We start from the raw sequence: 12,464 nt of genomic DNA on the forward strand, positions 1-12,464 counted from the left end.
GCTGAATGACATCAAATCATATTTAAATTCATTCCATGTGTTTTCCATCTATGTTCCCTCCAGGTTTCAGTCCAGAGTGTCAAACAGCCAATGAAAGAGTTGGATTTTAAAGAGGGGGAGAACTTTGACATGTGGGTTGGAGCACAGTGGAGGTCCATTACTTCAGGAAATATTTAACAGTCTTTTTAAATAAGTTATATTTTTAATAATTCTGTGTTAGGATAATTGGAAGCATGTGCTCACACTGTATATTGCTTCTACATAAAAATCTTTATATGGTTTTAATTGATTGTGAACTCACTTTTAACTAGTTTGTCTAGTAGGGGGGCTTCCTGTATAAAAGGCAGGGCTAGAAGCTGCTCGGGGCAGGAAGTTTTTTGTTTTTTTTATTTTCATTTTTCATGTTTTCATGTTTCATCTGGGAGAGAAAAAACAGCCTGCCTCTTTGTGTCCTACCTACAGTGATGAATAAACTCACAACAATAACTCACTGAATGATACGTAGTCCAGGAGGTTATATTATAAAGCATTTAGTACATTGTACCTGCCTGTTATAAAATAGTGCTGATAATCATTTTTGGAAATGATTGCTCCAGTAGTAAGATCTGAAGACTTACAGTATAGAAGCTATGATGACTACTGTGACCGACAGCTGACCACTGTCAGACTTTTGTCGCAATAGTTTAAAGGAGCAGTGTGTAGAATTTAGTAGCAGAACAGACTTGTCAGAAATGGAATATCATTGTCTTTTTCTCTTCTTGTAAAACGGTCTCAAATGTTTGATGACTCATCTTGTACTTGGGCATCCAATCAAATGTGAGTTTGAGCGAGTAGTCTTCACTGTGTGGTGGTAGTAACAGAGTAATATGGAGAGAGATAGGAAGAGATATCAGTGGGTAAAAACTCCTGCTCTAACAACAGGCGAGGAGAAGTGGAGCCAACAGTCGGGTTCAGCTCCGTATCAATCTAATCTCAAAGCTCCGCCCACTTTTTTTAACAGTCCAATCAAATGTGAGGGATTTGACTTAAACTACTTTGGCTTGGTTGAAATCACTGTTGGGGGTTAATGTGTTTCCGTCTGACATCTGGATACACTGTCAAGACACTTTTTCTTCAATATGGACACAGATGGATTCATATATTCATATAAAACACACACATAGACAGACATTAGCATTTACCTTTAAAGGCATTTGTGGCCGGTAAGTCAGTTTCCTGCATACTGCTCCTTCCAGCGCTCTGCCAGCTGCTGCCGATGCTGCGATGGATGCCGATAGACCAACCTTAACCGGTCCGAGCCGTGGCCGCTGGGGGGAGGGAGGGGGGCCGAGAGGAAGGGGCGTCGCCAGCCGGTCTCGCTGCCATCTTTCTTCATCAACAGTCCATGTGCGGGGCCGAAAGGGGGCCGCCGTCGAACTCCGGCAGCGGGGGCGACGGTCTCTCCGCTGACGTCACGCTAGCCAGTTACGCTGTAAACTACGCTGTTAAGTCTGTATGATTGAACTGCTTTTAACAGTGTTGCTACTGTAGAATTTAAAGGATTTAGGGTCAAATGAGAGAGGGAGAGGAGCACAAAAGGAAGAGATATGGAGGGTTTTCTTGGGTTTGAGCCACTGATCAGGGGTCGGGGTCAGAGCTGAGGAGGATGGATGAAGGTGTAGGATGCTGCAGTGTGTGTGTGTGTGTGTGTGTGAGTGTGTGTGTGATTGATCTGAACTCTATCCTCCCAGCAGCAGGCCAACAGCCATGGCCGGCAGTGTGAATTCTTGGCAGGTCTTTTTCAACTTGTCAACCTTGTCTGGCTTCAAGTGAGCGTCTAAGGACCTCTCTACCTCTCTCTACCGCTCTCTCCGTCTATGCCTCCGTCTCCTCCGCCAGTCAGGTCTGCCTCTTAAACTCAGCTCTAATCAACATGCTGCCTCGCGCTCCTCCGACTTCCTTCGTCGTTTTGTGTTTTTTTTCTCCGTCCTCGCTGCTGTCCGAGGTACCGAGGCTCTCTCACGCTGGCACCGCAGCTAGAAAGAGGAGAAACAGACAGAAGGAGAAACTCTGTGAGTAGACCAAAAAAACAGAATAGCACAAACAACAGGAGAAACAGATATGGTGGAGCAAACTGCTGGCCTGTGATGACCAGTTGAAAGAGGCGCACAAAAAAAACAACACTCATCCACATCCACCCTCGCACACACCCACCATAAAGGACAAGCTGCAGTGTGTGTATATGTGTGTGTGTTTCAGTTTGGATAGCGGGTGGGTGGCTGGCTGGCTGGCTGGCTGGCATGGCCCCCTTTAGTTCCTCTCACCCACTAGGTTCTTACATGAAAGGGAAAAAAGTTTTTCTGAAAGCCAAAGCGCCGCCTGTGACCCTATTTCACAGAGCAAGGGGGGAGAGATAGAGCCACATGTCAGCGTGACACTTTGAAGTCTGCCTGATAAACAGGGCTGGAGGAGGCTACAGCTGAGGAAACAACAAAACTTTATTTACATTTCAAACGTGCCAAGTGCCGCTTTTTTTGTGTGTCTGGGAAAGGAATAAAATTCAAAAAAGAAAAGGAAAAAAAAGAGGAGGAGGAGGAGGAGGAGGGAGGGAATGAGGGAGGGGTGGTGGTGGATTGGTAAAAGAGTAACAACAGCTACTTTATTATTATTTTTTTTTGCTCTTGTTGTTGAGAACATAGAAAATGAGGGATGGATTATGATGGGAGGGAGAGAGGGAGAGAGAGAGAGAGAGAGAGAGAGAGAGAGAGAGGAGAGAGGGAGGGGGGATCACATAAAGGGGGAGGAAAGGGAAGGTGGGGGGGGTGATGTTAAAAAGAACACTGGAGAGGGAGACAACACACAGGAAGAGGGATATAAGCGATATATGAAAGAAGAAGAAGAGGTGGACAGGTGAAACAGAGAGACATTGAAAAGAAAATGTAGTTTTTGTAAAAAGTTGAAGAGGAGAAATGACATGAGATGGAAGAGTGAAGGAGGAGATGGAGGGGGGAGGGTGTGTGTGTGTGTGTGTGTGTTGGTGCATGAAAAAAAAAAAAAAAGGCAGACAGACGGTAAACAAACACACACCCTGTCTGAGGTTTTGGAAAGGCTCGACAGATCTCTGTTAACTAGGCCGCGGCGGCGGAGTCTTATCTTATCGAGCCTTATCGCAGCGAGGATACACAGCAGCAGCTTGTGACCCGACGCACGGGAAAAAAGTTAAAACAAGTAGAGGCGGAGGAAGGAGCCGGGGCGTGACGTAGAGGTGGATATTTACCTTAGCTACATGACTTAATGATTCATCATTCTCTCTCTGCTCGTGACTAAGCTACATTTAATATTCAGAGACGTTTAAAAAGGTGATGTTGGATGAGATGTGCTGAGGAGAAATGGAGTGAAATGTGATTGGTTGCTGCGTAACAGTTTCAAATCCTCAAATAGGTCGGATGAAATGATCCAGGATGGATGAGATGGGGATGGAGGTGAGCCAATCAAAAAGCAGAGAGAGAGAGAGAGAGAGAGAGAGAGAGAGAGAGAGAGAGAGAGAGAGAGAGAGAGAGAGAGAGAGAGAGAGAGAGAGAGAGAGGGAGGAGGAGGAGCAGGGGGAGGAGGAGGAGGAGAGTACAGAAGAAGAGAGAGGCAATGAAAGTAGAATGAGAAAGGAGAAAAAATGAAGGGGGAAAAGAAAAGGAGATAAGGGAACATGAGAGGAAAGAATGAAGAGATAATGGGGAAGAAATGAAAGAAAGGGAGATGATGGAAGAGGAGAGAAGAGAGGAGAGAACAGGAGAAGAGAGGACAGACAATGAAAGTAGGAGAAAGGAGAAAAAAAGGGGATGGGAGCAAAAAAAGAAGACAAGGGAAGAAGAGAGGAAGGAAAGCAGGAAAGTAGAGAAAGGAGAAGAAAGGAAAGAAAGGGAGATGAGGAAAGAGGAGGAAAGAAGAGAAGAGAGACTGAAATTAGAAGGAGAAAGGGGGGGAAGGAGGGGGTGTGCAAGAAAAGGAAAAAGGAGAAGAAAGGAAAGAAAGGGAGAGAAGAGAAGAGAGGAAAAGAGACGGAAGAAAAGGAAAGTTAAGGAGAGGAGGGACTGAGAGGGTAAGACAGAAAAGGAGATAACAGAAGAGAAGAGAGGGACTGAGAGGAGAAGAGAGGACAGACAATGAAAGTAGAGAAAGGAGAGGAAAAATAAGAGGACGGGGGCAAGAAAAGGAGATAAGGGAAGAAGAGTAGAGAGAGGCGATAAAGGGAAGAAAGGGGGGTGAGGGGAGAGGAGAGAAGAGAAAAGATGAAAGGAGAGATGAGAGTACAGAAGAGGAGAGGACAGGCAACGAAAGCACAAGGTGAAAGGAGAGGAAATGAAAGCAGAAGAAAGGGAGAATAGAAAGAGAAGAGAAAAGAAAGGAGAAAGGAGGCCAGGGAATGAGAGGGAAAGAAAGAAAAGGAGATAACAGAAGAGAGGGATTTAGAGGAAAAGAGGAAGAGAAGAGAAGATGAAAGGAGAGAAGAGGAAAGGAAAGTAGGAGAAAGGAGAAAAAGGGGAGGGCAAGAAAAGGAAATAAGGGAAGAAGAGAGAGGGAAAGGAAAGTAGAGGTAAGAGGAGGAGAAAGGAAAGAAAGGGAGAAGAGAGGAAAGAGAAAGAAAGGAGAGGAGAAAGGAGAAAAAAGGAGATAAGGGGAGAAGAGAGGAGAGGAAAGACAATTAAAGTAGAAAAAGGGAGGAAAGAAAGGGAGATGAGGGGAGAGGAGAAGAAAGCATAGGAGAGTACAGAAGAAGAGAGGACAGTCCATGAAAGTAGAAGGAGAAATGGGAAAAAGGGAAGGGGTGGGGGGCAAGAAAAGGAGAAAAGAGAAAAGGAAATGAAAGGAGAACAAAGAAAGGGAGATGAGGGGAGAGGACAGAAGAGAGGAGAAGAGATTAAAGTAAAGGGGAACAGGAAATGAGAGGGGAAGAAAGAAAAGGAGATAACAGAATAGAAGAGAGGAAAAAGAGGAGGAGAGGATGAAAGGAGAGGAGAGTGCCACACTGGACTAATTGATTAGAGTGTTACAGCAGAATTATCACACATTCATCGTGTGTTTGATATTGAGAGGAGCAGCCTGTGTGTGTGTGTGTGTGTGTGTGTGTGTGTGTGTGTGTGTGTGTGTGTGTGTGTGTGTGTGTGTGTGTGTGTGTGTGTGTGTGTGTGTGTGTGTGTGTGTGAGTCTGGTAATCTTCAGTTTATCCCTATTGAAGCTAACAGAGTTCACTGTCTCACAGGCTGAACGATGATGCAGCAGTTTTTTGGTATATCATCACCAACATGAACCGAGTATGTTGGAGAAGTGATGGAACTGAGTCTGGTTGCTAAGCAATACCAGGACATACTCTGTATTTAGTGCTTGTGATCTTATAATCAGCAGGTTCTTTTTTAGGTTTATACACAGGTTATATGCCCAAATTGCTCTCCCATTGATATTTAATGGAAGATAAGCTGTCAGTGCAACTTATATAGTACCCAACTACTCTCTTCCCCAAGGCAATCCCCTCAATTTATTGTCCAGATCTCCATTAAGCCCCACATTCATGTTCTTTGAAATAAGTACCCTTAGTTGGCTCTTAATTGGAAATATGATAAAAACTCATCATCATCATCAATGCCCCAACAAAGATTTAACTACCTTACAGGAAACTGAATTGAAGGATTGTCCATTTTCAAGTTGATTTTAGGATGAAAGCATAATGCTGATAAAGAAATAGTCTGACTATATTCAGATCAAATCATCTCCCCGGTCCATTTCCAACTGTATGTAGCATTATAAGCCAGATAATGTGAATAAACATCTGGAATTCCTCTTGCTTTGAATGCTTCCCATTATATTGAGGGTAAAGAATTTAGATGAAACATTTATAAACTTCACTATTTTCTTTCTTATTCTTATTAAGAATTATTGGAGCTCCATGACTTACTTTTATGGTTATTTACAGAAAGAAAGAGGACTCTTGATAATATTTTACAGTCAATCCCATTCTCCACCATTGATTGTGATAAAAGCAAATAGTCAATCCTGGTTTATGAGTTATGAGAATAAAACGTATATTTCCGGGCATGAGGGTTTACTACCTGCCGTATGTCAGTCATTGCCGGAGCATTCTGTAATTCTTTAAGTGCAGCTGATAGAGCGCCATCGGAGGCAAGAGGGCAGCTTGACTCATCCACCGCTGGATCACTAACCAGATTACACTCATGAAGATTGGGATAGCGCCACATTTGGATAGAAATGTGGCTCTAGATTAGACATTCACTGAAGTGCAGTTTTCATTATGGGTGAAGATTTGATATAATGATAAATCTGACATCTTTATCAACTATTTTTTTTGGATTCATTTTGCTATTAAGATACTGATGCCCCCTCGTGGCCCGGCCAGCCCGTCTCTGTCTAAGCTTAACTGATTCTTCACATGTGTCTCCTGTAACGTTGCCACATCACAATCCAGGGATTTCACAGTGATGAATGATTTTATATCTCTTTGTTTTATTTGAAATCCTTTTTACGTTCCAGCTTATCAGCTTCATGGTAGCCATAACCCCTTTGTGCCATAAATCACATCATACCAATTTGCTGTAAAGGGAAAAAGCTGAGAAAGAAAAAGCTGAGAAAGAAAAGAATAGCCTGGAATTATCAACCATTTACACCAACACAAAACACATGAAGAATAGGGCTGGGCGATATGGATAAACTCAAATATCACGAAATTTTGACCAAATACCTCGATATCGATATCGCAGCAATATTGTAGGAATGGCTGTTGGTGCTTTCACTAAATATTTACACAATTGATTTTTGAAGTAATGTGGATATAATGACAAAGTGGGTAAAAGGGAAATAATAGAACAGCTGGAACACCAGGAAAAAACACCTATGCTATTTCATGATATTCCAAATTCTAAGACGATATCTAGTCTCACATCACAATATCGATATGATATCGATTTATTGCCCATCCCTAATGAACAACACAGAATACGCCAAAAGGAACGTATAAATATCACAAAATAAGCAACTCCATCCACAGCTAGGCCCACTCTCCAATCCCACCCCCTGCCCCCTTTGAATTATTATGCTATTATATTATCATTATATCAGTGGTATAAAATGATCTTCAAATGACGATATCATCGTTTATTGTGATTATTTCTGAGACAATGACAAAAGAAGTTAAAACATAGCAAAAACAGAATAGATAAACTGAAATACCATAAAGCAGGTCTAGCAATCAGCAGGTTCTAAAGGTGGATGAACCTCTATGTTGATGATAGTGTGGAAGGTGAAAAACAAAGACTACAGAGTAAAGGGTAAACTACCAACAGACAACTCACCTATTAGATCATTCAGGAGTGAAAATGTCTCTCAGTAAAAAGGGAGAGGTTGAACGCTGGACAAGCTGAGAAACACAAATGAGAAACATTGTGGCAATTTGCTAAGAATTCTCAAGGTCCCCATTAAGGACCCCTGCTGGCCCCGGGACCCTAATTTACACTCTTTTTTGAAAGTGACAAACTATTAGCAGCCACACACACACACACACACAGAGCAAAAAAAAAGGCAAAGTACATGTACTGATGTATGAAACTGAACAGAAAAAAAAGGGTATCATTTATGAGCCTTTTTTAAAAATCTAATAGCGGAACAATTTCAAGCTAATCGAGCAAAGGTAATGGGCGGCACACACAATAAAAAGCGGCTCTTTTATAGACTCGGTGCATATGTATAAATTGCCACTGAGGCCGTTCCAGTAGTTGATAAGGAAATTATTGTACAGTGAATTAAATCACTCTCTCACTCTCACTGTGCCACCGGTGGAGAAATTAAGACATCATTTAGGAAATCATGAGTAAAGATAAAAAAAAACAAAAAACAAGTCAAGTCTGCTGATTGCCTGTAAAAGTCAGTTCCACCTGACCTGGCTGACTGTCTGTCTGTCTGTCTTTCTGTGTGTGTGTGTGTGTGTGTGTGTGTGTGTGGGTGGGTCAACTGGGGACAATCACTACTACAACTAACACTACTACTGCTGTTTGTCTGTCTGTCTGTGTGTGTGTTTGTCGGCTGGGTCGTCTGAGGACAGCTCGCCGTTATGACAGGTTGCGGAAAAAAAGTGGATTCCTGGTCGAAGAGGGGAAAGGTGGATGTTTGTCTGCGCTCCGGTCATTTGAGGACACCACACCTTATCTCTGGATCTATTGACCTCAGAGTTAGGGAGGACACAACATCAGCCTAACGTTCAGAACTCAAATCACTGTTTCCAAGACTTTAAACTCAACCATATGACACAAAAACAGGTGACATATGGAGACTACAGACTCAATAGTCAGGGCCTGCTTCATTTATGGTTGGCTGATAGTTTTGTTATCGTTGCCGTAGAAACAAATGACACGAACAAACCCATTTCTGTCGCGTTTGTGAAGACGGGACACAAATCTGCCGTGATCAAACAGGCTAAAAAGTTGTGAAATCGAACACATTAAAATGTCATTTCCGGTGGCTTTATTAGGCTTCATTTGAGGCAGCGTGCACCGTTCAAATAGCGCGATGTAATCCATCTGTCATTAGAACATATGGGGACAACTTAGCGAGCTCTGACAGCCAGCTACGAGTCCTCTCCCGCTTGGTCACGCGGGGACATGTGCTTATCAGTGAGACAGCAGTCAAACAGACAGACAGGACGGAGGCGAAGCAGACTATTTAACCGAGGGGCCGGTCGCATCTGTTACACCGAAAATCCAAGCGTGCTAAGAATGCGATTGCGTAACGAGAGCCAAGAACCGGGGCCCAGCCGAAGTGACTCAGAGTTGTGCTGCGACAGACGTGGAGAAAGAGTGGCTTTAAAATATGTGGCTGGCATGCAGTGTTTGTGTCTGGTATGAGTCTTATCTAACTGTATCGGCCGGAGGAAATATGAAACGTCTCGCTGCCGGGCGATAAAACTATGCGCGTGTCTCAGAGATCACAAGCGGCTGAGGGTGATATTCGATTTTATTCCCTTGTATTCAAACAATGAGGACAACTGTGGAGAGAGAGTGTGGGTTTCTGTTCATGTGGGTGCTGGAATGAAAAATAAAAAAAAAATAAAAAAAATAATAAAACACACACACGCACGCTTCTGAACAAGCCCCGGAGGTGGTGTCATCTGGTTGGATGCTCGAAAAAAAATGTCTTTCCAAAAGAGTTTGAGTTACAGACAACAGCAGTGAGAATGTTAAAGATAGGCAGCTTTGACACACTGCTGTGAGGAGGGGGGGGACAAGGGGTGTCCTTTTACTGTCCAGCTGCCACAATCAAGATGAGCAGAGCTTTGAGTTCATAAATATAGTGATATGCTCATCTGAGTCACCTTTCTTACTGTGCACTCACTGCAATTAAGCTTTAGCAGCAGCAGTGAGCACTTTGATAACTTTTTTTTTTTTATTTCTTGCCCCAGATTTTACCTCTCAGGCAACATGCAGTCCATGCTGTCTACTTGGTGGAGGGTTTTGAGAGGAAAACCTGCACACACTAATCAGAGCTGAAATGATTACACTAACCTTTAACCTTTAGAAATGTTAGAAGTGAGCGTTCATTAAAGATAATGCAGTGAAGCACAGTGATTTACAATAAAGATGGAAATACGACTTTATCATAAGCTATCATAAGCTTTCAGGTGTAAATGTGATTAAGGGGTTAGTGGAGTAAAATGAAGATTTTTTTTGTTATCATATTGTTGTGATGGAAAGAACATGATCATGTTATTTTGTTGATTGGTGAAAATGTATATAAATACACCCCTTTAATTTTTTTGGGGTTTTATTTAAAGGATAGATTCACTGCTTTTCATGTCTGTCCAAAACGTATAGTCAGGTGATCATATGAACACCGTCACATGTTCATACTGACCATTAGAAGATCCCTTCATAATGCATTTACAATGGAAGTGATGGAGGACTAAACTTTTAAATACATGTTTCCACAGAAGGAGGACTGTGGATTTTGTCCTCCATCACTTCCATTGTAAATGCATTATGAAGAGATCTTCTAATAGCCAGTATGAACAGGAAGAATGATTACAGCAAGTGCTACTTTGGACACCTGACTGTTGAAAAACTGTGAACTTTTAAACCTTTAAAAATCTCTGCCTGTGTCTTTGTGTCTTTTCCCTGCTCGCGATATCAAACCCACACCCCTGAATCACAGCCGAATCCTGCACTTAAAGTTGAGTTGACCACCATAATCATTTCACACCGGTTCTCATTATTGCTCAGCTGATGAGTGCACTCCTGAGTTACTTCATGATTTTATAATTTCCATAAATAACACTTGATGTATGTCAGAGCCAGAGGCTGATGAGAAGCTTCGGATAATGTACTGTATGTGCGCAGGTGATGGGTGATTTAAGGACACGGCCGCTCGGTCACGCACGGATAGATGAAGATTATACAAGACCCCGGATGATTAAAGGGAGATCCACTTTAGCCTGCTTCATTAGTCTCATCCATACTGTACTCCACTTTGACGAGCTTGGCTTGCGGCCAGGCTGCAGTTAAGAGAGGCTTTTTAAGGTCGAACCCAGCAGCTACTGTCTCGCACCTCGGTGAGGACTCATCCTACTGTTTGTCTCACAAGGACAGAAAGCAAGGACGACACGTTGCATGCGGATGGATAAATAAGTCAACAATTACCAGAGCTCACACGCATAGGTTGTTTAATGTATTAGCTGAACTGAAAAGTTTTATCCAGTGTACAGAATAACATTATTCATTACTGAAAATGTACATCTACCAGATTTACAAATATCAGAAGAAACCAGAAACGTGTCTTTTCAGAAAACTCTTTCACTCTGGATGATCCAGAACAAAATAACACATTAACAAAGAAAACTGTCACAGTGAAATCTGTTGGCAGTGAGCTGTGTGATTTATCAGGAACAGAAGAGGTTCGTCCATAGAGGGGCAAGAGGGAGATGATCGAAATATTTAAAAGAGAAATTGGTTGAAATAAACCATTACCAAATCTCAGTGCCACTTATGAAATAATGTATGTATCTTCTTTGGAAAAAATCATTTTTGACGACGGGACTACAGTGGCATACGGTGGCCTTACAGGCTGCTGCAAAATTGATGTTAAGTTGGTGTATAGTGTTTTAAAATCTTGTCCCATGTGTCCCTTTTTCATTTTGAACAACTGCCCCACTTTTGACTGGTCTCTGCACGGCCTGCATTTGAACATAAGAAAGTAGAGATAAGTAGCCAACTAGTGTAAAATAACTGTGTGTTGCTTTTCCTCCTGTCCTCCCAAAACCAGTGAGTCATAACTTTTCCTTCTCTTTACGTCTTCTCACAAACACATCACAACATATCATACCATATAGAAAGAGAGAGCGAAAGAAAGTAAGACGGATAGACTGAGTGATGTTATTAACGCAAGCAGGAAGAAGTTAGCACCTATATTTGTTATATATGGAAATATAACTGATTATTCAGAGTCAGATTAATGTGATGACATATGGTAGTTTTTTTTAAAGCTACCATGGTTTATATGTATGTAAGCACATAAAGAAAGTGCAGTACAGAAATGCCAAAGATAGATCAACAAGTCATCAGCTTGAGTTTTCAATCACTTTTCAACTAATGTTTGTGTATAAATGAAAAGTATGACATAATGTGTGTACAGTCAAATATGTGGCGTCAAAATGACTCCAAAGCACATTAATATTCAGTACAGCACAGTGATACTTCATTGGTTTCATGAGAGAATCATATTGTTTTGTTGTTGGCTTTTGGGCTTCATTTATTTGCCAACTGAGTTATACTGTATATTTCTTGTGTTCTCAACTCTACAGACAGAGTATTAGTCTCATATTAATATTGTTCCACTGATATTGCCCTCAGTAGACTGTTGAGCTATTTTATGGGGGAATTTTAAAAAAATCAGACACTGTGATATATGACTGACCTAACAAGCTGATCTTTGTGAATGAGTTTGTTTTGTAGGTAAGTATCTGGCCTATAGACAATCACCATTAATGTTGGCACTGTCTGATATGTGATAGCAGGTGTTACAACATTGTGAGGTGAAACATCACTGTGTTAAGTGCCGCTAGCAACACATCTGCCCAGCTCTTCACTGGTTCTCACAGCATCATTTCATTTCTGGCCGATAGTCATGATATCTCCTAATCCTTGTTTGTTTCTGATCCTGTGGACATTGGTGGGACCAGGTTCAGTCCATCGGATTTATATGAATATATGTTTTCAACCTCATTAGAATAAAAACTAGTGCTGAGATTCAGATTTCTTATTGTTGGACCTAACTTTTCCTTTAATGACATCCAATATCTGGTTTTGAGGCTGGATTTTATTGTTAAAGTGATAGAGAGACACCAATTCAAAAACACAAAAACTAAAACATCACCAAGTTTGTGTAACCATGGTAGCCTAACTCTCAAACAGATCCAAATACTGAAAGTTTTTCCC

At 41.8% G+C, this 12,464-nt stretch overlaps 1 protein-coding gene across 1 annotated transcript in view; it reads right to left on the bottom strand.

The window, feature by feature from the left end:
- ldlrad4b (low density lipoprotein receptor class A domain containing 4b) overlaps nt 1–1,444 on the bottom strand; it is a 129,800-nt gene extending 128,356 nt beyond the window's left edge. Inside the window, exon 1 of the mRNA XM_062422583.1 lies at nt 1,182–1,444. Coding sequence (XP_062278567.1) covers nt 1,182–1,221 — 40 coding nt within the window. The 5' untranslated portion in view covers nt 1,222–1,444. The remainder of the gene's footprint in view (nt 1–1,181) is intronic.
- Between the last annotated feature and the right edge of the window lie 11,020 nt (nt 1,445–12,464).

The sequence above is a fragment of the Scomber scombrus genome, chromosome 7, assembly GCF_963691925.1.
Source record: "Scomber scombrus chromosome 7, fScoSco1.1, whole genome shotgun sequence".
Classification (NCBI taxonomy): Eukaryota; Metazoa; Chordata; class Actinopteri; order Scombriformes; family Scombridae; genus Scomber; species Scomber scombrus.